The following is a 26,201-nucleotide window of genomic DNA, read 5'->3' on the forward strand; positions in this document are numbered from 1 at the left end:
AAGGACTTGGGCATTGGAAGAAATGATGGAGGCAACACATTCCTAACTCCACGTGATATCCCATCAAGAACCACTACGTTTTGTTGGTTAGCCATTTTTCCCTTAGCTTCTTCTGGTTTATCTGAAGAAAGTAGAGAGAGAAACAGAGCCTGAACTTTTGAGCTTCGCTCACCGGATTCACTTCTTTGAGAAACATGGAATCCATGGAAGTCGTCTCAGCAGTATCACGAACCGAAAGAATTCCAATTAATCATTTATCCTCTCGCTGCCATAACTCTTGCTCCACCAATTTCACACTGCTGAGTGAAGTGTATCAAATCCGAATAAAGGCACCAGGCAATAGAACTTTGTTTCTGAATGGAAGAATAGCTACACGTCCTGGTAACTCCACCGATTCTTCTATTTTATTTTTCAGTTTATCTTAAGAAGAGATCTTCAACCAACTAGGTGGAGTTCTCTTGTATGGCAGAGCAGATGCAGAAATACCCTCACCTCGGCTGCGCATACGGCCTATGATAGCAACGGGAGCCCCCCCACTTTTTCCCCTGATGCTTGTGTTATACATCTTTATTTATAGCATAATAAAATGCTATTTTTAGAGTTCTAATGGGACTCAAATGCTTCGTTTAAACATTTTGAGTTGGTTGTTTGCTATTGCCGAGGAAAACGCCGAGAGACTCGGGCTGTTGGAGATGGCTGGATCGGGATTGTTGGCTTGTTGTGGAAGCACGTGCATGGGGCATTTGGGACCATTGCGTGTGTGATGTGCCAACATGGAAGAGGAGAGCTTGACGGTGACTGTCCTTTTGTTAGGGTTGCTAGTTACCCTAAGATACGTTTTGGGCCTCTTGGATTTGGTTTGAATGATGTAGGGTTGTAAACGGAGAGTGGGCTGCTGCTGGGTTCATTATGGGCCATTGTTGGGCACGTGATAGTTTGGGCCTGCAAAAAATAAAAATAAATAAAAAATATGTAATACATGTGTAATGCTATAATATATATATGTATATTATATTATATAATATACATTATATAATTATAACATAAGGACGAAAATAGGTGTCTATTAAATAAAATTAGTCGGCTGGTTCAAGTTCCCAAAAACAAATTATTTATTGATTTGTTTCTTAAATATAACTTTTTATTATTTATATTTGAAGCGTCTGACTTAGTTTGACGTCACTTAATATGGTAATCCCAACTTAATTGAAAGTACGTAAAAAATAAAATAATTTTTTTAAAGCATTATGATAGTAAATTAATTTTTTACTGATTTACAATTATCATTAAAAATAATTGGTTTTATAGTAACTTTTTTAATTTAAACTAAAATATTTTTACAATATACTTATTTTTATAAGATCTATTAGTTTAAAAAATAATTTAACTCATATAATGAGTGGAATAAAATTTTAGTAATTATTAATTTAATAAATGTTATAACAATCATTTTAAAATTTATTAAACTAAAAATAACTTCAACATAAGTATTAGGATGTATTACTTGTTAATCTATTAAGTTAATCATTTGTTAGTTTAGGTTAACCGTTAGTTTTTCTGTTGAGCTTTGGTAGTTAGTTTATAGTTCTTGTATATAAATAGCTTGGTGTATCATTCTTTCTCAATATATGAAAGACAATCATTCTATTCATTCATTGCTTTCTTGATTCTTATATGGTATCAGAAGTTTTGTCTTTTTTTCACGCTTCATCATGGCTATTTCGTTGAGTGATAGCTTCGACAATGGGGTAATCCCTATTATTTGCATCAGTCCGATAATCCCGGTGTTGTTTAGGTAACTCAACTGCTATCCAACGAAAACTTTCATAGCTGGAAACATTTGATGGTGCTTGCTCTCTCTGCCAAGAACAAACTCGGATTTGTTGATGGTTCCATTGCAGCTTCTGATTTGTCCATGATAGTTCAGTTCAATGCTTGGACTCGAGCTAATAATTTGGTGAATTCTTGTATTTTGAATTCAGTTTCCAAAGATATTGTTGCTAGCTTGATTTATCATACTACAGTAGCAGAGATGTGGAAAGAATTGATTGATCGTTTTCAACAATCGAATGGACCACACTTATTTCAGTTAAAGGATTGTGTGAGCTTGTGCAAGATCAAATGTCAGTGAGTACCTATTATACTCAATTAAAAATCATTTGGGATGAATTGTTTTCGCTCAAACAGTTTTGTAGTTGTCTTCATTGCACTTGTGGAGGTCTACAACGCATGATTAATGAACAACAACAAGAGTATGTCATTCAATTTTTAATGGGTTTAAATGAGTCTTTTTCTCATGTACAAGGGCAGATTCTTTTTATGGATCCTCTACCGCATGTTTCCAATGTGTTTTCTTTAATTCTTCAAGAAGAAAATTAAAGAAATGTGCAGAGTGCTCATCCCATTTCTGAGTCTACTTTTGCTATCAAGACTTAATCGGTAATAGCAAGAACATGCCTTTGTGCAGTTATTGTAACATTCTTGGTCACACAAATGATAGATGTTACAAATTGCATGGTTATTCACCGGGTTATAATTCCAAAAATTCATCTTCGAATTCTTCAACTGCTCGTAGTAAAGGTTCTCAAGTGGCTTACACAAATTCGGTGGTTTCTTAACAAGATTCTGCTTCGATTAGTGATGTTTTCACTCCTCAACAATGCCAGCAGTTAATTGTTATGCTTACATCTCAACTTCGAAATGCTTTATCTTTGGACGTTCCTTCCACGTCTATAAATACTTCCATGCAAGGTAAGCTTTTATCGCATATGGACAATTTATCTCTTGGAAAGTCAGATTGTTGGATTATGGATTCTGGAGCTTCACGGCATGTCTGTTATTCCAAATATCTTTTTGAACCTTTATTTCCTATCACAAGTTATTCAGTTACCTTGCCTGATAAGTCTACAATTCCTGTCAAATTTGAGGGAACAATTATATTTTCTCCAGACTTTGTTTAGCATGGTGTATTGTTTGCACTAGATTTTCGATTCAATCTACTATCAGTCAGTGCCTTGATAAGTGATTTTGATTTCAGTGTGTTGTTTTGCATAAAAAATTGTTTGATTCAGGACCTTCATCGAGCGATTGGGAAGGGTGAGTTGTTTCAAGGCCTCTACTTGCTGCAAATGTCTTTTTGTGCATCTAGTTTTCCTTGTAATGTTGTTTCTAATGATTCGTTCATTGCTTGGCATAATAAACTAGGTCATCCTAGTTCTCATGTTTTGCATCTTGATAGGGAAGCGGTGGCGGGTTAATGAACGTTGTTCTTGTTGAAGAATCAAACCTAGAAAGCTCTAGACTCGATGATGAACAAAGGGGGATGAATAGGGGAAGGTGGTGGCAGTAACTAGGATATTTTATAGTTTAAGTGCTGGAAACAAGGTAAGAAACAAGATTATAACAAGATAAACAAAATATAAAGAAATTGAAAATAAAGTATGATAACCAAGAAATCAAAATATCTCTCTTATGAAGGTGAACGGTAAAGATGATGACTGTGAGGATGGATTTATGGGAAATAGATGGATAAGTGTCCTATCGAGCCCTCCTAGTAGCAATGAAAAGGAAAAAAACGATAATATGACTCTAACCAACCCTCCTAGTCGCGATGAAAAGGAAAATTGGAGTGTGAAGATTAATCTCCCTCTCAAGAACTTGAAAGAACTCCAGTATAAGAAGCTTCAAAGGCACAATGCAATAAACACTTGCAAAAACGAACTCCCGTTGTATTATTAATCAAAGAAATCCGATTTAAAAAGTTGAATGAAGCCTCCTTTATATATGGGTTGAGTTCTAAAGGTCCAAACTAATGAATAAAATAATAATAAACTAAACTGTCTTAACTCTATTTCTAAAATAATAATAACTAATATAATATTTTAACCCAACCTTAATCCTAATTAAAATTATAAATCTAATCCTAAAAGATAATGCTCATCCTATATTAAATTATTACAAATCAGTATAAATATTGAAAATTCGTATATTTTACAAAATCACGCATTAATTCGTATAGAAATTTTCTGCATGCGCTGTCTTCACTAAATCAAGAACCGTTTGAAAGATAAGAGATAGACGGTTGTATATACAGAAGACATGTTGACCAAATAAGATCAGGATCCCATTAAAAACGTCATCGTAAGTATGCTGCTGTTCTGATATTCTTTTCCAAAGCTTGGACGAGTGGATCATTTGGAAGAGTTATTACTTCTTACTTTGATGTGAGCCTTGTGATGCATGTATTATCCTCCCTCTCTTCAAAAAGATTCGACCTCGAATCTGAAACATTAAAGGGAGCAACATTAGAATAGCTTAATGATTCATTCGCATTATGCTTACCGAATAGATATACTTTGAATCTTCGAGACTTTGTTCTTCTAATAGGTTCGAGTAGAAAAATTAGTCCAAAGAAGCATGTATTATGGACTCTGGTGCATGTATCATTCCCCCACTCCTCAAAAGGATTCGTCCTTGAATCTTTAGACTCTCGTAAATTGTGACTCTTCATTGATATGAAATCTTGATTAGGGATTTTAAGTGGTAACCCGTCAGGAGGGTCACCTAGCACTATTCGACAACTCTTGGCAATGGAAGATGGTGTGGGCCAGTCTCGTGTTGCTTTTACTTTCTCATTATTTACATCGATTCTCTATGCACGAACTATAAAGCATGTGGAGTTTTTTAAGTCATGTTTCGTCATTAAAATGACATCACGAATAAGGCTTTCATGGATGTAGCATTTTTGTAACAAATCTAACTCTTTGGTTTCTTCAAGATTGTATGTTTAATGAGGTATGATGGAACCTTGAATTAGATTGGTTTTATGTTGTTTTCCTCTTTTCAGTGGTAATTCGTTAGGTATATCATATAACATTTCTCGAAAATCCTATAAAAAATATGAAAACACACTAGGCAAATCCTTGTTAATGTTATAAATCGAAACAATTGATTCCCTAAAGCAAATAAGGATGCAAGGTTATTTGTAAAGAAGGTTCTCTATTAATTTTTTTGTGCTCACACATAGATTTTGAGTCACTCTTTTCTTCTCACATTTAGGTTCACTCACCTCCCATGGGTCATTATTCTTTTGGCTTTTTGTAACTAATGACCTCTTTTGGTTTTGCCTCTTTCTCAGATTTTTCTTTTTTTGCTTTCTCTACGTCCTTACAAATTATCATTTGATCTTTAGGGGATGGAAGTGTGTCATTCTTTGCTGGTCGTTCTTTCTCCTTGTCAACTTTGTCATCTCTTGGCTTTTTTAGAGAAGATGGAGTAGAAGATGAGGAAGGGCTTGAAGGATTACCTTGGTAAGAGGGTGAAGTACCTTGGTAATGTTCTCTGAATCGGAATCTCCTTTGGATTTATGCTTCGATTGTCATTGCTTTATTAGTGTATCTTCAAGGTTTTCGTACCCATGGAGATCAAGAAGATCAGTGATGTTTGAGTTTAAGTCGATCTCTTGGCTTTTTTAGAGAAGATGGAGTAGAAGATGAGGAAGGGCTTGAAGGATTACCTTGGTAAGAGGGTGAAGTACCTTGGTAATGTTCTCTGAATCGGAATCTCCTTTGGATTTATGCTTCGATTGTCATTGCTTTATTTAGTGTATCTTCAAGGTTTTCGTACCCATGGAGATCAAGAAGATCAGTGATGTTTGAGTTTAAGTCGATGACAAATCTTGACATGGTGACCTCTTCTTTTTCGATTATGTTAGCCCTATTGAGTAAGGAATGGATCTCCTTGTAGTAGTCTTCAACAGAACTTCTACCTTGTCGAAGTCGGTGTAGTCGTAGTTTAACTTCTCGCGTATAATGTGTCGGTAGGAATCTTTTCCTCATGGTTTGTTTGAGGTCGGTCCAATAAGTGATTGCTTGAATTTGGAAGTTCTCGATCTTTTTCCTTGTTTGCATCCACCAAGTTCGAGCATATCCTTCGAATTGCATGGTGATGAGGGTAACTTGTTTAGCTTGGGGGCAGTCATGGTATGAGAACATGAGATAAACTTTTCCTTCCCAATTGATGTACATGTCCGGATCGTTGTCTCATTTAAAAGACGGGATCGTGAACTTTGGTTTTGCAAAGAGTTCGGGTGCTTGGAAACTTGGTTGTTCTCTCATGGGTACCAAAAGTTCAACATTGTTTGGTCTTGGATTCTGGTTTGGTAGATCCAATTGTGGTTCTTGTCGTTCTCTCACAGTTTCATCAAATCTTTCAACTTGAGTCGTGAGTCGGGCCAGTGCGGCTAAGATAGCCGTAAGTGTCTTGTTATTATTGTCACCCATCCTTAAATCATAACACTCAAAATAAAATTTTAAAGTAAAATAAAAAATAAAAGAAATAAAATTCAACAAAGCAAGAAACCTCACAAGTCACTCCAAGAAAGTAACACAACGAGAGGCAAGTAAGCCGATCTTGTACTCTTTAAAACTCACTTTACCAAGTAGTCTTCCACAGTTCGTATCGGAGTTTTATTACTAGCAAAGGTGATAAGAAAAAAAAAGCTCTGAGAGGTTAAACAAATGTTAGACTCCAAGAGAACGAGAATGCAAAGAAGGAAGAAGTATGCAAACTCTTTAGTCCTACTAACACAAGGAAGATAATGTGTTAGATAATGAAAAAGAACAATAAAAATGAAAAACAAAAGAACCTAAAGCACTAAGAGTCAAAGAAAAAAGAACCAACCCAGAAACCTAGAAAACGATGGATTAACTTGAGCAATATTTTTTAGGGGTTACCGATGTCCAAAAATTTTGGAAAAATTCTTGAACATCTTTCGATGTGTCAAGAAACCATCTGAAAAATTTCAGAACCAAATACTTTTAGTAGTATCCAGTAGACTCTGTTGAACGATGAGTCCTCAAAGAATCTAATTTTCTTGATCGCTTTGTTCGAAGGTGTTCTTGATCTCCAAAAATTCTGATTTTTTGTTTGAATGATATTCAATATATTAAGTTTCAATATAGAAATTTTCATATCGAAATTAAACCTGTATAATTTTCAAGAAATTCGACAAGATTCTATCCTGAATCTGCTGATGTAACTTGAATGATATATTTGAAGGATCTAATGAACTCCGATTGCGGAGAATTTTGGAATGGATATTAATATTAGAATTCATACAAGATTTGGAGAAAATTAGCCCTAAATTATTTCTTTTGTAATTTGTTTTCAATTTTTGTAACTTGAAATGATGAATATTTTGTGAACTAGCTACTTTGGGGTACCTTGACGGTTTTGTGTGCAAGAATAAGCAAGATTGCTAGATTCTTTCCAAGAATCGACCCAAATATGATATCAATTGATAGGGAAGTGGTGGTGGGTTAATAAACGTTGCTCTTGTTGAAGAATCAAACATAGAAAGCTCTAGACTCGATGAAGAACAAAGGGGGATGAATAGGGGGAGGTGGTCATAGTAACTAGGATGTTTTAGAGTTTAAGTGTTGGAAACAAGGTAATAAACAAGATTATAACAATATAAACAAAATATAAAGAAATTTAAAATAAAGTATGATAACCAAGAAATCAAAAGATCTCCCTTATTAAGGTGAACGATAAAGATGATGATGGTGAGGATGTATTTGTGGAAAATAGATGGATAAGTATCATATCGAGCCCTCCTAGTCGCAATGAAAAGGCAAACACGATAATATGGCTCTAACCAACCCTCCTAGTCGTGATGAAAAGGCAAATTGGAGTGTGAAGATTAATCTCGCTCACAAGAACTTGAAAGACTCTAGGATAAGAAGCTTCGAAGGCACAAGGCAATCAACACTTGCAAAAATGAACTCTCGTTGTATTATTAATCAAAGAAATATGATTTAAAAAGTTTAATGAAGCCTCCTTTATATATGGGCTGAGTTCTAAAGATCTTAAATAACTAATGAATAAAATAATAATAAACTAAACATGACTTAACTCTAATTCCTAAAATAATAATAACTAATAATAATATTTTAACCCAACCTTAATTCCTAATAAAATTATAAATCTAATCCTAAAATATAATGCATCATCCTATATTAAATTATATTACAAATAATCAATATAAATATTGAAAATTCGTAATATTTACAAAATCACGTATTAATCTCGTATAGGGATGTATGCATGCGTTGTCTTCACTAAAATGAACGTATATTGAGTTTCCGATATAGGATTGATGCGATTCAAGAACCGTTGGAAAGATAAGAGACAAAATGTTTTATATCCAGAAGACATATTGACCAAATAAGATCAGTATCCCATTCAAAAAGTCGTCGTAAGTCTGTTGTTATTTTGATCTTTTTTTCCAAAGCTTGGACGAGTGGATCACTTGGAAGAGTTATTACTTCTTCCTTGGATGTGAGCCTTGCGATGCATGTATCATCCTCCCTTTATTCAAAAAGATTCGACCTCAAATTTGAAACATTAAAGGGAACAACATTAGAATAGTTTAATGATTCATTCACATTATGCTTACTGAATATATATGCTTTGAATCTTCGAGACTTTGTTCTTCTAATAGGTTCAAGTAGAAAAATTAGTCCAAAGAAGCATGTATTTTGGACTCTGGTGCATGTATCACATCTTCTTAAAGATGTTTTATTTCTAAAAACTGTAAATGCAAGAAATACTTTCCAAGTTTGACCATTGGCTAAGCAACAAAGATTATATTTTCCTATTTCATGTTCTCATGCTAAGCAACCTTTTGAACTAATTCATTGTGACATATGGGGACCTTATAAGCATAAAACATATTCGAATCAGACTTTGTTTCTTACTTTGGTCGATGATTTTTCTAGATCTACTTGGGTTTATTTGTTACAACACAAATATGATGTTAGTTCAATAATACCTGGGTTTATTTCTATGGCAGAACAACATTTTGGTTTTGATGTTAAGCGTTTTAGGTCTGATAATGCACCCGAGTTGAAATATAATGAGTTATTTTCTAGTTTGGGAATATTGCATCAATTCTCTTGTGCAGAAACACCTCAACAAAATTTTGTGGTTGAGAGGAAACACTAGCATTTGTTGTCTATTGCCAGAGCTTTATATTTTCAGTCAAAAGTGCCAATTAAGTTCTGGGGTGATTGTTTGTTAACTGCTACATTCTTGATTAATCGACTGCCTTTACTTGTTCTGGAAAATAAGTCTCCTTACGAGCTTTTATATGGTCATTTATCGGATTATGGGCGTTTGAAAACTTTTGGATGCCTCTGTTTCGTCTCCACTTTGAAATCACAGGCAAATAAAATTCTCTCCTAGTGTTTTACCTAAAGTGTTTCTTATATATCCTCCTGGTGTAAAGGGGTATCGGGTTTATGTGCTACAAACTCAGAAGTTTATGGTTTCTCGCAACGTGGTATTTCATGAGAACATTTTTCAATTTCAAAGTGTTTGATTGCCTAATCATTCTATTGATATTTTCCAGGATTTTTGTTTATCACATGTTGTGCGAGATTCGGTTAATTACTCACAAGTTTTCGAAACTCAGCCTACACAGACTAATACTGACATTCTTTTGGAGGAACACAATGGCTAATCTGATGTTTATGATGTTTCTGGCAAAGCAAGTATTGCAGCGCAAACAATTCCTGATGAGGTTCCACAGTCCGTTCGATAATATTCTCATATTTCTCACAAACTATTCTATCTTCAACGCTATTATTGTAATAATGCTTTATCTCAATGTCATTATCCCATTGAAGATTATTTATCTTCTTCAAGGTTGTCTTCTGGGTACAGTGGTTTCATTGCTAACATTTCTTCTCAATGTGAGCAATCATTTTATCATCAGGCTGTCAAGTCTTCCATTTGGAGAGATGCTATGGATGATGTACTTCGAGCTATGGAGTCTCTTAACACTTGATCTATCATTCCTTTACCTGAAGGCAAGAATTCTATCGATTGCAAGTGGGTGTATCGAATTAAGCATAAGGCTGATGGGTTGATTGAGGGTTTTACACAGGTTGAAGGGATTGATTACATGGATACATTTTCGCCTGTTGCTAAAATGACTTCTTTCAGGCTATTGCTTGCTCTTGCAGCAGTATGAGGGTGGCATTTGCTTCAATTAGATGTCAATAACGCTTTTCTAAATGGGGTTCTCGATGAGGAAGTTTATATGAAATTGCCTCTTGGGTACATGTCTGATCTCAAGGGTGACAACATGGTTTGTAAGCTTCAAAAGTCTATCTACAGGATTAAACAGGCTTCCCGGTAGTGGTTCAATGCTTTTTCAAGTGTCATTCTCAAGTTTGGTTTTCAACAATCACATGTTGAACATTCCTTGTTCACTAAAGGATCTGATGACGCTTTTGTTTCTCTCTTGGTTTATGTGGAAGACATTGTAATTGTTAGTGCAGATTTGCAGCTGCTCTATATAATTCAAAGTCTTCTACAATAACATTTTAAGGTAAAGGAGTTAGGCACTTTATGTTATTTTCTTGGATTTGAGGTAGCTTAAAATACATTTGGAATTTCTTTATCTCAGCGAAAGTATGCTTTGCAGTTGCTCGAGGATGTAGGATGTTTGGGTGTGAAACCAGTTGATTCTCCCATGGTTCATTCCTTGAAGTTGAGTGCTAATGAAGGAGAACCATTTCCTGATCCTCAAGAATATAGTCGGTTGATAGGTCGACTTCTCTACCTAACTAACACCATGCCCGACATTGTTCATACGGTGTATTTTCTAAGTCAATTAGTTTATTCTCCCCGTCTACCTCACATGACATCTTTGAAACATCTTCTTGCTTATATTAAACAATCGTCTGGGCTTGGATTGCTTTTTACAGTTCACTCTAGTGTTCAGTTGAGTGTTTTTGTTGATTCATATTATGGTTCTTCCCCGGATACTCAACGGTCTACATCAAGGTTTTGTGTTTTTTTGGGTGATAACATTGTCTATTGGAAATCAAAAAAGCAAGCCATTGTTAGTCGATCTTTCTGTGAAGCAGAATATTGGACTATAGCAGTAGCCACTTGTGAGCTAGTTTGGCTTACTTCCTTGCTGTCCTCTTTTCAAATCTTCATCGATTTTGTTCGTTTGTATTTTGATAACTAAGCTGCGATTAATTTGGTAACCAACCAAGTTTTTCACTAACGAACTAAACACATTGAAGTTGATTGTCACTTTCTACGCGACAAGGTTAAGACTGATTTTTTGAAGCTTTTCCATGTTCTTTCTTCAGATCAGCAAGCTGACGTGTTTACAAAGATTCTTCGGGCTCCCATGCATCATAATTTTATTGCCAAGCTTGGTCTTCTTAATATCCATGTAGTCCCATCTTGAAGGGGGTATTAAGATGTATTATTTGTTAATCTGTTAAGTTAACCATTTGTTAGTTTAGGTTAACTGTTAGTTAGTTTTTCTGTTGAGCTTTGGTAGTTAGATAGTTCATAGTTCTTGTATATAAACAGTTTGGTGTATAATTCTTTCTTAATATATGAAATACAAGCATTCTATTATTTCATTGCTTTCTTGATTCTTATAATAAGGAATTTCAATTAAATCGATAAGATAAATAACATATCGATTTGAAGTTTGATGACTAAGAAAAATGTCATTATATTAATAAATCAAACGTTTAGATGGTTAAAATATAATTCTATAAATTTATGAAATTGTTTTATTTTTATTCTACTGTATAGGGACAAGCGTGAAACTTTACTGTAAAGGTATGAAATTTTAAAATTTTAGGAGCGACAAATTTATAAAATTTTAAAAAAAGTGAAAATAGATTTTTAATAGAAAATACATGAAAAATATCTAAATATTTTTGACAACTTTAAAGTTTGAGGGAAACGACTATCTCCACTTGTCCCTCTCAATTCATCCATGCTACTATATAAAAATGTGAATATAATAAAAATGTATTTAATAAAAATAAACTTTTTAGTAGTTTGATTAATTAAATCAGATTGAATATTGTTAATGATTATTATGAAAGTCTTTCTTAATTTATTTTTTTCTATTTAAAATATCAAATTTAGATATTTGATTTTGTATAAAATACTTAATCCCTTATCTTAGTAGGCCAACTTGAGGTGGATATTTTTGTTATTTTTTGAATATTTATATATATTTATACAAACTTTCTCTTATAATATTTAAAGCTAAAGTACATAAATGGTCTCTCGATTATAGAGCATTGTTTTGTTGAGTCTATCAACTATTAAAAGTTATAAAATAGTCATTCAATTATAAAACGCTGCTTTTTTTAAATCATTGACAATTAAAAGTTACAAAATAGTCACCTGAGTATTTAGATGTTTGAAACTCATCATTTTCCGTTAAAAACATTGATGGTCTTCTGAGCTAGACGTAAGCATGTTGACTGATATATGATAAAATCTGATCCCATAATCGTTTGAGCTATAGTTTGTGGATCAATTCTCCATTTACATTCTATCGTTGAACCAATGCTTGAAATATTATACCGTCGAGCCAGCGCTTAAAAGCAACGGAAGTGTCAATAAACATCATTAAAATATAATTTTATCATATCCCAGTCAACATATTAACTTTCAGCTCAGATGATCACCAATTTTTTAAAAGAAAAAGATGAGTTTGGAACAAATGAACAATCGAAAAATCATTTTATAGCTTTTAATAGCCAGATACTCAATAAAATAACACCTTATAGTTGAGATATCATATGTATACTTTACCTATATTTTAATCATTCTTTAATAATAGAACCCCTCAAACAAAACAAAAAAAAATCTTAATTGGGTTGAAGGCTCCATTAAAAAAGCATACCCAGTTCTAAAAATGGGCCTACGAAAGGCTTGAAATAATGAAGCGTGGAAGATATAACATCCATGGAAAGTCCAAGTATCCAAACTCTTCTGATACAGTGAGAGAAATATCAAAAGAAAATCAATTTCTTAAATCCAAAAATTTAAGAGAGCTCCCGAAGTACAAGCAGGATAAGGAGGATGCAACAAGCCCTGCTTCAACCCTGTAGGTCTTTCTCGTTTCTCAACTTTTCAACTCAATTCTTTGCTTTTAATGGTGCCCCAAAGTGGCAACACTCTCTTAAAAGAACTTGTTACCCCTTTACCGCCACCGGGGCACCGAAACCTTTGTATTTTTCGTGGAAATTTGCGTCTTTAAGATGTACCCAGATTGTGTTTTGCTCTCAAAATGAAACCTTTGATGAGTTTTCAAGTACCCGGATGCCCGAAGGACTTGAAAATGGCAGTGGAATTGAAGATAATGAGGAGGTTGAACTGCTTAATAAGCCTAGACCAACAGCTTTTAATAATGGGTTTGTCTCTAATGTTGATAAAGAATCTGAGAAACTTGGTAAAGATGAGGCCTTGGAGCCTTTTTTGAAGTTCTTTAGGCCCGCTGAATCATTAGAAGTAGAAGACGAGGGTGAATTAGGTGTTTCTGAGGAGGAAAGTGATGAAGTGAAGAAGGTTGGTGTTGAATACTATGAGCCAAAACCTGGTGATTTTGTGGTTGGTGTTGTTGTTTCTGGTAATGAGAATAAACTCGATGTGAATGTTGGGGCCGACATGTTGGGTACGATGTTGACGAAAGACGTACTGCCTTTGTATGACAAAGAGATAGATTATTTGATGTGTGATTTGGAAAATAGAACTGAGGAGTTTATGGTTTATGGGAAGATGGGAATTGTTAAGGATGATGATGCGATGAGTGGGGCAACAGTTCCTGGAAGGCCGGTGGTTGAGACCGGGACTGTGCTGTTTGCCGAGGTTCTTGGAAGAACACTTAGCGGCCGGCCTTTGCTCTCCACTAGACGGATCTTCAGGAGGATTGCCTGGCATCGAGTGAGGCAGGTTCTTTTCTCACTTTTTTTCTTTTCCTTCATGGTAAATTTGTTGATTTTTATGGTTTTGAGATGCTTTAGGACTTTTGTAGTTGCTTTTGAACATAAACAAGAATGGAGATCGGTTGACAGCTTGTTAACTATGAAAGATTAGCATCCTGATAACCTTAAAGAGTCTCCAATTGTTGAGCTTAACGAATTATTTAATATGAACTTTGGCCAGATAAAACAACTCAACGAACCTATAGAGGTTAAATTTACAGAGTGGAACACAGGTGGCTTGCTGACAAGAATCGAGGTTCGTGTGTCCCATATCTGTTATGTAGATTTGCATGCAAATTCTATATGAAACACTTCTCCTACATTGATTATCTTGCAGGGTTTACGAGCTTTCCTTCCAAAAGCTGAGTTGATGAAGAGAATAAATAACTTCTCTGAGTTGAAGGAATATGTAAGTGCCTTGTCATGGAAATTTCAGTAACCGAGATCTGTTTCCGTTTTGTGCAATGGCCTACCTTCATGCTCCAATGACATTTTAGCCACTTATAGTTGAACTATTATGAATTTAGGTAGTGCTTCTCATAATGGAATATGTTTTTATAGTTGAAATTCTCCTAGTATGATTGAATGTAGGAGATTTGGCTCATAGTATCAAGGACATAATATTGTTATTTGGAAAGATGGTAATAGTTGAACTATATGCATTACTAAACTACTGTTCTGTTGAAAACATTCTTTGAAGAGAACAGTTTGAACAGATAAGGTTTATGATCTATGAAGTAATGCATTAGAAATTGAAGAATTAGAAACACGAACAGGTATGAAATGCGGAGTTCCAGACTTAAAAATAGATCTGATATCAGAAAAATGAAGAAGAATATATTGCTTAATTTGATAGTCATAAGAAGAAGAAGAAGAAGAAGAGAAGCGTTTTGGTGATAAGAAGGAAATAATTAGAGAATCGGATATATGTCTGTTTTATCTTTGCTTCTTTCACTGATTCTGTGCTTCTTAAGACATTCTGTTTATTTTTATCGTAGGTGGGCCGCAGAATGCATGTGAAAGTTACTCGAATAAATGAGGCTAACAATGATTTAATCTTGAGTGAGAGGGAAGCTTGGGTTAGTTACGATGACCTCTCTATTTCTCATCGTCTTTCCATTGAAGATGCAATTTCTGTCACTTTATTTAAGAACAAGGGGGCTAAGGATGATGTCACGGTAAAATGATGCAGGAAATGATGCATCTTCGAGATGGAACACTTTTAGAAGGAACTGTTGTGAAAGTTTTACCGTATGGAGCCCAAGTAAGAATAGGCGATTCCAATAGAAGGTTGGTAGAAAACTACTTTTATTCTTTTCACCCTAATATCAAGTTTAATACAAAGCATTTGATTTGTTCCGTTTTTATTATATCGTGTAGAGATCATTAAAATCAATGAGATTTGTGTTTAAGTAAAGAAAAGAAAGGTTTGAGATGATTTATAAGATAACAGAGTTGGAAATAGGGATGCAGTGAGCCTGGGAAGAGGTTTGAGACGATGAATGTGTAAAAAAACTAAGGAATGACCTACACATTTTGAACATTCATTTTCAGTTATATTTATCATGTAGATATTGCACAACCTTGTTTGTTCAATAACAAGGAACCCTTGTCGACTCTAGTCGACTACTTTCTTGTGGGTCTTAGTTATTTATATGCTACTCTATTTTAATTGTATGTTTGTATTTCTTTGGTTTATATGTTAAATTTTAACAATTTTTCTTGTGCCATGGCCATAAAATTTGAGTTAAATTTTAACTGTTCCGCAGCGGGTTGCTCCATATTTCAAATATGAGCAAATCCCGAATTACTTCTGTTGCTGAATTGCTTAAAGAGGACGAGAAGGTCAAGGTTCTCGTCGTGAAGTCACTCTTTCCTGACAAAATATCTCTCAGGTAATTGAGAACCGTGTTTAGATCTTTACATTCCGAGTGTTTAGATCACGACGAAAAGTTGGAAGATTACTTGCAAATAGACACATGCATGCACAAAAAGTATATTTGCACTTACAATGGCGCATAACCAAAATTTACAATGTGTTTCGTTTCTCAACTGTAATGTGATTTTCTCACGCATCTTGCAGTACCGCTGATCTTGAAAGTGAACCTGGCCTATTTATATCGAACAAAGAGGTGAAGTTTTTCTTTTATCAGTAATGCCTAGTATGGTTTATATTAATTACAATAATTGATAATATATGCTACCACAGAGGGTATTTTCCGAGGCTGAAGAGATGGCAAAGAAGTACAGGCAAAATCTACCTCCAGTTTCTGCTCCTCGAAATATCGAACCTCTACCAGCTGATGCTTTATCCTTTGAGAATGAAGAAAGTCTGTATGCAAATTGGAAGTGGTTCAAATTTGAGGGATAGAATGAATCAAGTTGAGTTTTGAGGTCGGAATGCTGGAATATTTACTTCTAAAAAGGGAGGACTTGGGTCTTATATTTCCCAGACTGCATGCAAAATCTACATGATGATTTCTGGAAGGAAAAGAACACTTTGGCCATTCTGTTGGAACTAGAGAAATATGTTCTTCCCTGCATTCTACCTCAGATAGTCGGAAAGAGACATGCTTCTAAGGAAATCGAAGTAAAAGTATCGATGCATCAACATGATCTCTGTTTGTAACAAATATTGGTGTTATGATTCTCTGGTTTTCTGGGTTTTATGCTTAACCATATCTTAATTGCCTTGCATTATGAGTGCCTGCTGAGTGCTGACTAGACTTAGATTATGGAAGGAAATGTTTTTGTTTGAATCGAGTGCTTAATTGACCCTATAAAGTTGTACAGCACTGGAAGGAAATACATAGGTTTACTAGCTTAATCAAATGAAAAGTTTTGGCCTTTACCTAATGAAGAAATCTAATGGGTTTGCCTAAGTATGCCATAAGCTATGGTAACTTACAGCCAACCAGGGATTCAAATTACGGTTGTGTTTTCGGTCGTGTCATATTTATCACGATTGCGGACACAGGGAGGGCTATTGCAGTGATTGCGGGTATCACTGTCTTATAATAACGGTCGTGGAGGGCATCGCTACCGTTATAGCAAGTCCTATTGTGGTTGCGGACGGCTATTTAAATTTCGGCTTACAGCCTACTACTACATAAACCTAGAGCATCACCTTAAGCACTATCAAAATAAGAGAAGAAATGAAAGATATGTATGCAAAGAACAAAAGCAAGAAGGAAATATTAAGCATCAACAACGTAACAAGTATACAAAGGCCTCCAAGCAGCCAAGTTAAACATAATAACTCAATAAAACCTAAGGCTATAAAATATAAGGGCACTTGGCTTGCCTCTAAGCCAAGTACCTGCATGAAATCTAAAACTCTAGTGACGGTGACGCACAATCACCGCGAGAGGCTTCAGCCCAAACTCAGTCTTGAAGAGAAAGCAGGGTACATGTAGGCTATGTAGCACCAAGTGAACCAACTTGAATGAAAAATCCAAAAAAAGAGTAAAAAAGGGGGTCAATGGAGAAGAGAACATAACCCACTGGAAAGTGGAAATGGTGAAGGATCCAACCTCAAAGTCCGAACCATGGAGATGGAAGATCAGATCGACAGAGAAAACAATTAAGTTAGTTAAAGAGAAAGGGTGAAGACTCGATGTGCGAAAGACAAGGTAACGCCAAACTTTCCAACTTTGAAAACAAGGCATCTAATTTCAGGTTCAAACACAGTCTAAATGGGGGGAAAAACTGGAAATAAAGGTTGATGGAGAGAACCAAGCTCACTGGAAAGTGGAAACGGTGAAGGGCACAGCCTCAAAATCCAAATCATTGAGAATTTGAGATGAAAGATCAGATCATGAGAGAAAGGATGAACGCAAGGGATGGTAAGAGCCAAAGAGACTCGCCGAAACCCTCGATTATCGGGCTAGAAGTAATACCAATATCTTCCAGTTTTGCATCTGCAGATCTGAACTACTACACCCAGCCAAGTTATCTACAGCTAAAACCTAAAAGATCGACGTGGTAGCACTAAAATTTCCAACTTCAGAAACAAGCCACCAAATATCAGGTTAAAACATGGCCAAAATGTTTAAGAACTTGAGGAAAAATCAATAACCAGCCTAGTCTGAGCATTACTACCAAAGAAGCCATCAATTCTACTGAAATATATAAGATAAAGAAACAATAAGCATGCACCGTCATCTTAGATTATACAAGTTCACAAAATTTCTAAAAGAGTTTCCTCTTAAGTGCAACATAATTTCATTTATCATCACCATTAAAACATAATTCATAACCATAGAATCTAAAAGCATACTAACACTTTATTCAAAATCAAATTCTTTTTCAACAAAATCAAAGGTCACTTCTAAAGTCACTAATCCGTCATCTCTAATTCTCTATCAAGTGTGACAAATGAAGCAAAGCAAATTCAACGCGTTGATTTTGAGCAGAAACCCATTCGAATTGACCTAATCAATCATCCAATTGCTGAAGCTCAGCCTTCAACTGCTCAATCTTGAGTCCCATTGAGCGCTGCAAAGCCGCCTTTCCCGACTCGGGTAGCTTCGCCAGAAGCCCTTCAAACATGTCCAGAACCTCTTTAACAGCAGCGCGAGCACATTCCGCTTCTTCGTTGAAATAAACAGTCTCTTTGGACTCCATTGCCATCTCTATCTCCTCTCTTGCTTCTGCAAACTTGAGGTTGATTGAATCGACCTCCTTGTTCACATCCAACTCGGATGCTGACCCAGTGCTGTACTTCCTATGATTTTGGTGGATTATGTGTTGGCTTGGTGAGTTTTGGAACGTTGGGTATTGAAGAAGGTTGGGTTTTGGGCATGGGGCTGAGTTGTGGACGAATTGAATAGGAATCGCTGAAAGCGAGTTAATGAGTAACGAAGATGTGGGCTTTGGATATGATTCAAAAGGGTATCTCAGAAGGCATTTGCACAGAGAGATTTGTGACCGATTACGCATTTTTGGATTTTTTTTCTTCTCGGCTTTGATCAAACGCAGACACAGATGAGGACAGGAAGATGAAAGCGTAAGATATAAACTAAGGATTAACTCTATCAACGTCCTCAAGCTAGAGTCAAACTTCTAACTTATTCCCAAACTTTATAATATTTTAACTAAAATTTTAAAATATATTATCAATTTGATAATTAGAGTTTTATAGTAAACTTTAATATCAGTGTCAAGTTAAGATGGTCAAAATATTCGAACACGAAGAGTCCTAACCCGATTCAATTTTAAAGGGATAATTTTTTGTCGTTGAAATTTTGAGGTTTAAGACGAGATGAGAGTTATAAAGTATATGACTTTGGGGTAAGGGTCAGGTTTAAATTGAAAAAATTGATCCAACCTTACCTAATAATTTATCCTTATATATATTATTTTAATATTTTAGGATTTTTTATTTTTTATTATTAAAATATATTCTATATTTATTAAAAATATAAAAGTTATAATAAAATATATTATTTTAATCATTTAAAATATAATAAATAATTATAAATATATTATTTTAATTATTTTAAAATATTAATATATTTATCGAGACGAGATAGAATCAGGTATAAGATATATATTTTTAAGTCCGAGTCGGGGCAGCAAAAACTTCAACGGACCTACCCATCCCTAATGTCAAGTCTATGAATAGTGTGATTACTTTAAGCTAACAAATTAAATGAATATGATTATCTTATAATTATTTTAGTTTTAAAAAATCATGAAAATTTAACAGTAATCGTGTCAAAGGTCATATCAAATTAAGATAACATACAAGAGATATTGATTAGTAAGTATGTAAATCTAATGTAATACTCTATATTTAGATGTTTAATCTGATTAATCAAATGTAATTTTCTCGATTAAAATCGTAGTTTAATTAATATGAAGAATTTTTGAAAACCGAAAGTATTCGATAGATTTTTAATTCTCATTTTTCGATGAAGGTGAGTCGAGATCAAAGTTATTTTGCATAATTATATAATTATTTGATTTTATGTTAAATATACCTTAACATATATATATATATACTTAACATATATATATATATATATATATGTGTGTGTGTGTGTGTGTGTGTGTGGGGGGGGGGAATGGCTGAGATAATCTTTTGAAAAAAAAATCCCAAAATAATCCAACATCAAGATTATTTTCAAGATAGAATGAATATTACAGTAGCTGAGTGAAGACGTCTGATGTTCCATGTAGTTTCAGAAGATCCAAGAAGTGCAGCGCGTCTTCAGGTCAATCGGAGAAGAATCATGGATGGCAGCACTTCTTTGGCTCCAGAGGGAAGACTCATAGACTGCCAATGCTTCTTTCCAAAGCTCTCTGCATGTCGTCCTTGCATGGCAACACTGATTCTGAAGCAGCTGCATGTCGTCCCAAGGCTCAAGTCCGGTCAACTCATCTCCTTCCCCATGCGTTTCAGCCCTTTCCCATGCAGCTTCAGATTCCCATGCCCAGCTGACGTAGGGAAAACAACTTTATTATAAAAAATTAATTTTTTCAATTATATATGTTTATGAGTTGGGGGTAGAACGAACTGATTGAAACACACACACACACAAAAAAAGATTGAAGGAGGGAGCAATCACAGGAGGGAGCTATCACGAGGGAGCATTCGGGAAGAGTATTTGAGAAAATTTTTAACGATTTTTTTTCTTTATTTTGAATAAGTATTATTGGAAAAATTTATATAAAATTTCTTGATTTACCTCGTATTATTTAATTAAAAAAAATCATATTTAATATGTTGAGTTTTTTTTTTTGCAAATAAAATAGTGAGTAAGAAGTTTTGAAAGATTTTTTTTTAAAAATCAAGTTGTCGGAAGAAACTCTCAACTGCGAAAATATTTTATTTTAAGTATTTTACGATTTATTATCATGTTAATATCAGTTTCATAATATTCTTATTTATATTTTACCTTACAAATCATTATTATAATTTTATCAATACTGATTTAGTATGTGTAGTAGAAATGTTAAAATAATTAGATCATTATTAGTAGTTATAAAAAATATTGTTAATAAATTTGATCATAAGTCAGCTCATGTGATGATGAACATATTTAAATAATGACTAAAAATTCAAAATTGAACAATAACTTTAATAGTATTTATTATAATTAATAATATTCTTAGTAATTAATTTTATTTTAATTTAAATCATAACTTTAATTTAATATATAATATGTCACAAATTTTTTTTTTATTTATTTTGAATATATTTTTTATATGTAGAGAAAATGAGCAACAATGTTTTCATGGTTGTCCATTATAAATGGACAGATTATGAAAAATGAGGTCGGAGTTATTTTTCAGTTTGAAAGACCTATAAATATGATGATTAAAAGAGACATCACATTTTTAGAAATGAATGAGAGGATAGAAAGAAAATATGAGTTACAATTAATGGTTTGAGGTACATATTTATGGTATGTCCTAATTCAGTTAGGTATGTTGCATTGCCACTTGGAGAAGATGATGATATTACAACCATGATTGAATTACATGACTCAACATATATTCCAATTATTGAGTTATTTGTTGAGGTGCGTAATATATCTGATGTTCCTAGTTCATCAAGAAATATAGTTGGAAATTCATCTCAAATGGCTTTCAAAATGAGTTTGAGGACCCTACGTTTAGGTCGATAAATAGTTTCGTGGTGATGTTGGAAAGTACAAATGAAGTCGGTGGAACATCCACAATAACATAGTATGGGGCAAGAAGCATACATCATCCGAAATTAACTATTGATGTTGACGCTAAAAATCGCTAGGGAGAAATACATGATTCCAACGAAGATAAAGAAATTGAGGAACCCGTTTTGGCTTACGATGATGTTATTTTCGGTGGTGATGAACCTGATATAACCATTGCTGAATATCCGATATCGTATTAACCTACCCCTCATATGTACGAGATAAATTATGATGTTATAAGGGCACCTGAATTTCTACAGATGTCACATTTAACTTTAGGCCACATGACTGAACCATCTAAAAACTCTAGTGAATTATCAGTTGGGAAGTAATTTAGATAAAAAAAGAAGTTACATTAGAGACTAAAGAGTATTGCATAGAAGGCCATGTAGATTGCAAGGTTGCACAGTCTAACCAGAAAACTCTATGTGCGAAGTGTGTTCAATATAGGCCCGAGTGTAAGTGGCTGATCAGAGTGTCCAAAATGCAGAGGCAAGATGCTTGGGCCATCACAAAGTACAATGGTCCGCACACATGTTTGCGAAACTCCATCGAACAAGACCATCGACTATTGGAATTTGATGTAATATGTCAATATGTGAAGATGTTGGTTGAACAAAATCCAAGGACCCATTGTTCAATGTTAGTAACATCTATTCAAGACTAGTTCAGATACAATGTAAACTACAAACCAATTTGACATGCGAATAAAAATGCAATGAGGTTGATGTATGACGATTTTGATACATCATACAATGAGTTCTTGATTTGTTATAAGCTATGAAATGATTCATCTAGAGAACAATAGTGAAATCTCAAACCATGTCTGCATACAACCTAAAAGGTCAACTTCTTCAAGGGAAGAGAATATTCCATAGACTCTTTTGGGCATTCAAGTTATGCATAGAAGGATTTCCATTTTGCAAACGTATGGTCCAAGTAGATGGCACGCGGTTGTACGATCAATATAATCATATATTATTGATAGCAATTGCGCATGATGGTCAACGAAATATCTTACTGATTGTATTTGACATTGTTGAAGGACAGATGGTAGAGGCTTGAGATTTCTTTTTGACTAATATACGTAAGTATGTTGTTCAAGAAGATGGAGTTTGCTTGATATTCGATCGAGAAATAGGCCTTTTGGTAGTAATTGAATGACTTGGAAGTCGCTGGACACCTCCGCACGCATATCCTGCATATTGTATCAGCTATATTGGTAAGAACTGTATCGAGAAGTTTCATAGCGGCCACATTCATAGTGAGATAGTCAGCATGGGTAAGTTTTATTTTCAACGTGTGTATCCATTTATGTGTTTTTTAATTGATGTTAACACCATATATATTATAAAACAGGATATGAAGTACCCCAACCAAATTTTGATAAGAGAATGAGAATTTAAAGGTTTATGATGAGCGTATTTAGAAGCAGGCTTCGAAAATTGAGCGAGAAAAATGGTTGCAAGCATACGATGGTGTTCAACGATAAAAACATATGACATCAAATCTAGATGTGGCTATTAATTCAGTACCAAAATGTCATATCCCAATAGCGAGTGTGGTGAAAGAGACATACTTTAGGTTGACTAAAGTTTGGTTTGATAAAGGGAAAGAGATTGAGTGTCTGATAAATATAGGTAAAATTTAAGCTCAGATAGTGGTGGAAGTAATGGAAGAAAATGAGCAATTGAAAACCTCAATGTTTGTTCATGACTTCTGTGTCATATCCCAATAGCGAGTGTGGTGAAAGAGACATACTTTAGGTTGACTAAAGTTTGGTTTGATAAAGGGAAAGAGATTGATGTCTGATAAATATAGGTAAAATTTAAGCTCAGATAGTGGTGGAAGTAATGGAAGAAAATGAGCAATTGAAAACCTCAATGTTTGTTCATGACTTCTGTAAGCACCATTTTTCTCTCTGTGCCCAAACCCATATCCAAACCCTAACCTAACCCTAACCCTAATGTAACATTCATTCATCCACCGCCGTTATTTCCAGCATCCTGCCACTGTCACAGCCGTGCTGATCAGCTACCTGTCAGAGATTAAATCCGGGAATTAAAAGCTCACCATCATCACAAACAATAACCCAACATTAGATTAGGTTTTACTTTTGATTATTTTATGCTAAACCTATGTAAATTTTCGAGTATAAATCCCGAACCAAATGTAATTAAAGAGGATCTTCTTCTCTTATTTTTTCAAAGGAAATACCAAGCATATTTAAGGTATATTTTTATTTTTTCTTTCTTTTGAATAAAACACAAAAATAAAAAAATATAGGATTATATATTAGTTATAGTATATAGAGAAAGAGAAAAGGGATTAAGTAGTTACTTGAGAGGGTTTCAATTTATCTCCACGAGGGTCGGAACTAGGGAAGGCCGAGCGTCGAGTGGGTTATTTGGGTGTTTAGGAGTGGTTTTGATGAGTTTTAGCCCTAAATCATTCTCTAGGGTAGTAGATCTAGAGGTTTAGGTCATTTAGGCTTAGTTTAGGGAGCTTCGACCGCCGTGTGGGGCGGCTTGAGCGACGGTGTGAGGCTCCGACGAGGGGGTTGGTTGAGAGAGAAAGGAGAGAGTTAAAAGGGTTTTTTTTTGTTTTTTTTTTGGGTTTAAAATGAAACAAAAAAAAAGAGAAAGTTAGGTTTTATATCAAAATTTTAGGAGTTATTTCATTTTAAGCCCCCTTAATATCTTCTGTGTTTTGCACTTTGGTCCTAAGAGAGGACCATTTTTGTTATTTACCCCTTTTTACGTGTGTTATTATTTATTGGGTTATTTGCTGCTTAGTCCCTAATAGTCTTGCGTGTTTTCATACTTTGGTCACCTGAGAGGACCGAATATGTTATTTGCTCATTTTTATGCACGCATTTTTAATTAAAAGTGTATTTTAAGCCTGTAAAAAGGGGAATAATTATCCACTAGTCCTTGCACATTAAGTACTTTTAGATTTCGATCACTAAACTATTTTTTTATTTGTTTTAACGTGGTAGTGTAAATTTTTTTTATTTTTAACCCAATCCTTTGAATCTATAGGCTTAATTTATTTTTATTTTTTAACCTCTATAATTTATTGTTAATTTAATTTAATCCTTGCATTTTTTTTTATTTTTGCTTGTTTATTTTTATTTTTTATGGGATTTATTATTCTAGTTTTTTTTTAAATTTAATTAGTTTTTAGAATCCATCCCTAGATTAAGTCCTTAAACTTAAACTTTGATTTAGTTATTAGGATTTCACCTTAGTTTTAATTAGGGAACAATTCAATTCGAGTTTTCGCATAAAAATGCCTGATTACTTGAGTCGATTGTTTGAATCCTTAATTTATTAATCTTCAAATAATTTTAAAATTATTTTAATTTAATTCCTTGATTTTAATAATTATTAGGGCTTTGATTTGTAGATCAATCCTTTAAACTTTAAGAATTATATACTTAGATCCTTAAGTTTTAGACTTTTATATTTAGATCTCATAATTGTAGTTCTTTTGTTTTAATCCTTTGACAATTTAGTCCCCAAACTTAATTAGAGCTTTAACATTGAAATAATTAGATAGGATAAATAGAGCCTCCACTTTTAGATAGGTTTCAATGTAGTCCCCATAATTTAGGGAATAATCTAAGTCGGCCCTCGCGTAAATGCTCAAGGGACTACCTCGATTATTCGATTCAATAATCGGTTTAAAAATCAACTAGGGTTAATATTAGAACATACACTTCTAGGTTTGAGCCTTTAGGTCCTTTAATTTTCGTATTTTGACACCTTAAGGTAGAAAAAAACCTTAATTTACTTTTAGGTTAATTAGGATAAATAAAATTTTGTTTGGTCGCATTTTATTTTTAACTCTAAGGCACTGTTTAATTATTAAGGAATTAGTAGTATATCTCCTGCAATCATGCTTCGGGAGTGACAACTGGTAATTCCCGAAATAGGTCGACATCCTTTTCAAAACTGCATCATGTTTTTTCTAAAATTAAGGTAATGTCCAGTTATTAGGCACAATAGCTAATCTCTCGCATTTATGCTAGGGGTGAATGATATCGGTCTCAATAAACGAATACCCTTTTCAACTTTTGTATCTGTAATGATTTTTAAATTAAATAAAGATCAAACTCAAAATTTCTGATTTTAAATATAGAGTAATCAATTAGGTACCAATTTTTGGGCGCTTGTGGGTCCCCGCGCGTAACTGAATCCCGAACCCGATTTCTAGATTTTTGCAGACCTTAAAACTCGGTATTTAGATAAAAATAAAATGTTTTATTAAAATCGCCCAGTTTTTACAGTGTTCCAATCGCACCTTAAATGATTAATGGCGACTCCCCACATTTCAAAAATTCTTTTCAAAAGAGAAAACCCCCGAGTCGACATCGGTCTTTCCCCCGCCCGGGTGAAAAACAATGTCGACAGCTTGGCGACTCTCCTGGGGACGTTTGTTTTTTTAAAAAAATTGTGAGTCGAGCCACGAGTTGATTACCCTATATTTACTATTTGTAAATTGTGTGTTTGATCTTATTTAATTTACGGTTCATTATGTTATTTCAAAAGAAAAAAAGATTTCTCTATGGTTAATGCTTACACTTTTATGGAATTATTTAGGATTGTTGCATATCATAGCTCTAAACCCGATCTCTAACCCGATTTACCTAAGTAGAGAGAAACATCACACCTCACGAGGAGCATTGGGCTTC

At 34.2% G+C, this 26,201-nt stretch overlaps 3 protein-coding genes across 3 annotated transcripts; 2 read left to right on the top strand and 1 right to left on the bottom strand.

Moving 5' to 3' along the window:
- Positions 1 to 9,515: 9,515 nt before the first annotated feature.
- LOC120207469 (uncharacterized mitochondrial protein AtMg00810-like) lies at positions 9,516 to 11,272 on the top strand. Its single transcript, XM_039206931.1, has 5 exons — positions 9,516 to 9,591; positions 9,690 to 9,817; positions 9,950 to 10,030; positions 10,475 to 10,964; positions 11,172 to 11,272. Exons 1-5 carry the CDS (start codon positions 9,516 to 9,518, stop codon positions 11,270 to 11,272), a joined length of 876 nt encoding a protein of 291 aa, XP_039062862.1.
- Positions 11,273 to 12,769: 1,497 nt separating this feature from the next.
- LOC120206863 (protein PIGMENT DEFECTIVE 338, chloroplastic) lies at positions 12,770 to 16,518 on the top strand. The gene is made up of 9 exons (XM_039206443.1): positions 12,770 to 12,841; positions 12,889 to 13,791; positions 14,005 to 14,079; positions 14,161 to 14,232; positions 14,822 to 14,902; positions 15,016 to 15,113; positions 15,593 to 15,718; positions 15,907 to 15,955; positions 16,033 to 16,518. Exons 2-9 carry the CDS (start codon positions 12,922 to 12,924, stop codon positions 16,192 to 16,194), a joined length of 1,533 nt encoding a protein of 510 aa, XP_039062374.1. The 5' UTR covers positions 12,770 to 12,841; positions 12,889 to 12,921; the 3' UTR covers positions 16,195 to 16,518.
- Positions 16,519 to 18,091: 1,573 nt separating this feature from the next.
- LOC120206873 lies at positions 18,092 to 18,822 on the bottom strand. The gene has a single exon (XM_039206450.1). It carries the CDS (start codon positions 18,762 to 18,764, stop codon positions 18,261 to 18,263), a length of 504 nt encoding a protein of 167 aa, XP_039062381.1. The 5' UTR covers positions 18,765 to 18,822; the 3' UTR covers positions 18,092 to 18,260.
- Between the last annotated feature and the right edge of the window lie 7,379 nt (positions 18,823 to 26,201).

Source organism: Hibiscus syriacus, unplaced genomic scaffold, assembly GCF_006381635.1.
Source record: "Hibiscus syriacus cultivar Baekdansim isolate YM2019G1 unplaced genomic scaffold, ASM638163v2 tig00000477_pilon, whole genome shotgun sequence".
Lineage (NCBI taxonomy): Eukaryota > Viridiplantae > Streptophyta > Magnoliopsida > Malvales > Malvaceae > Hibiscus > Hibiscus syriacus.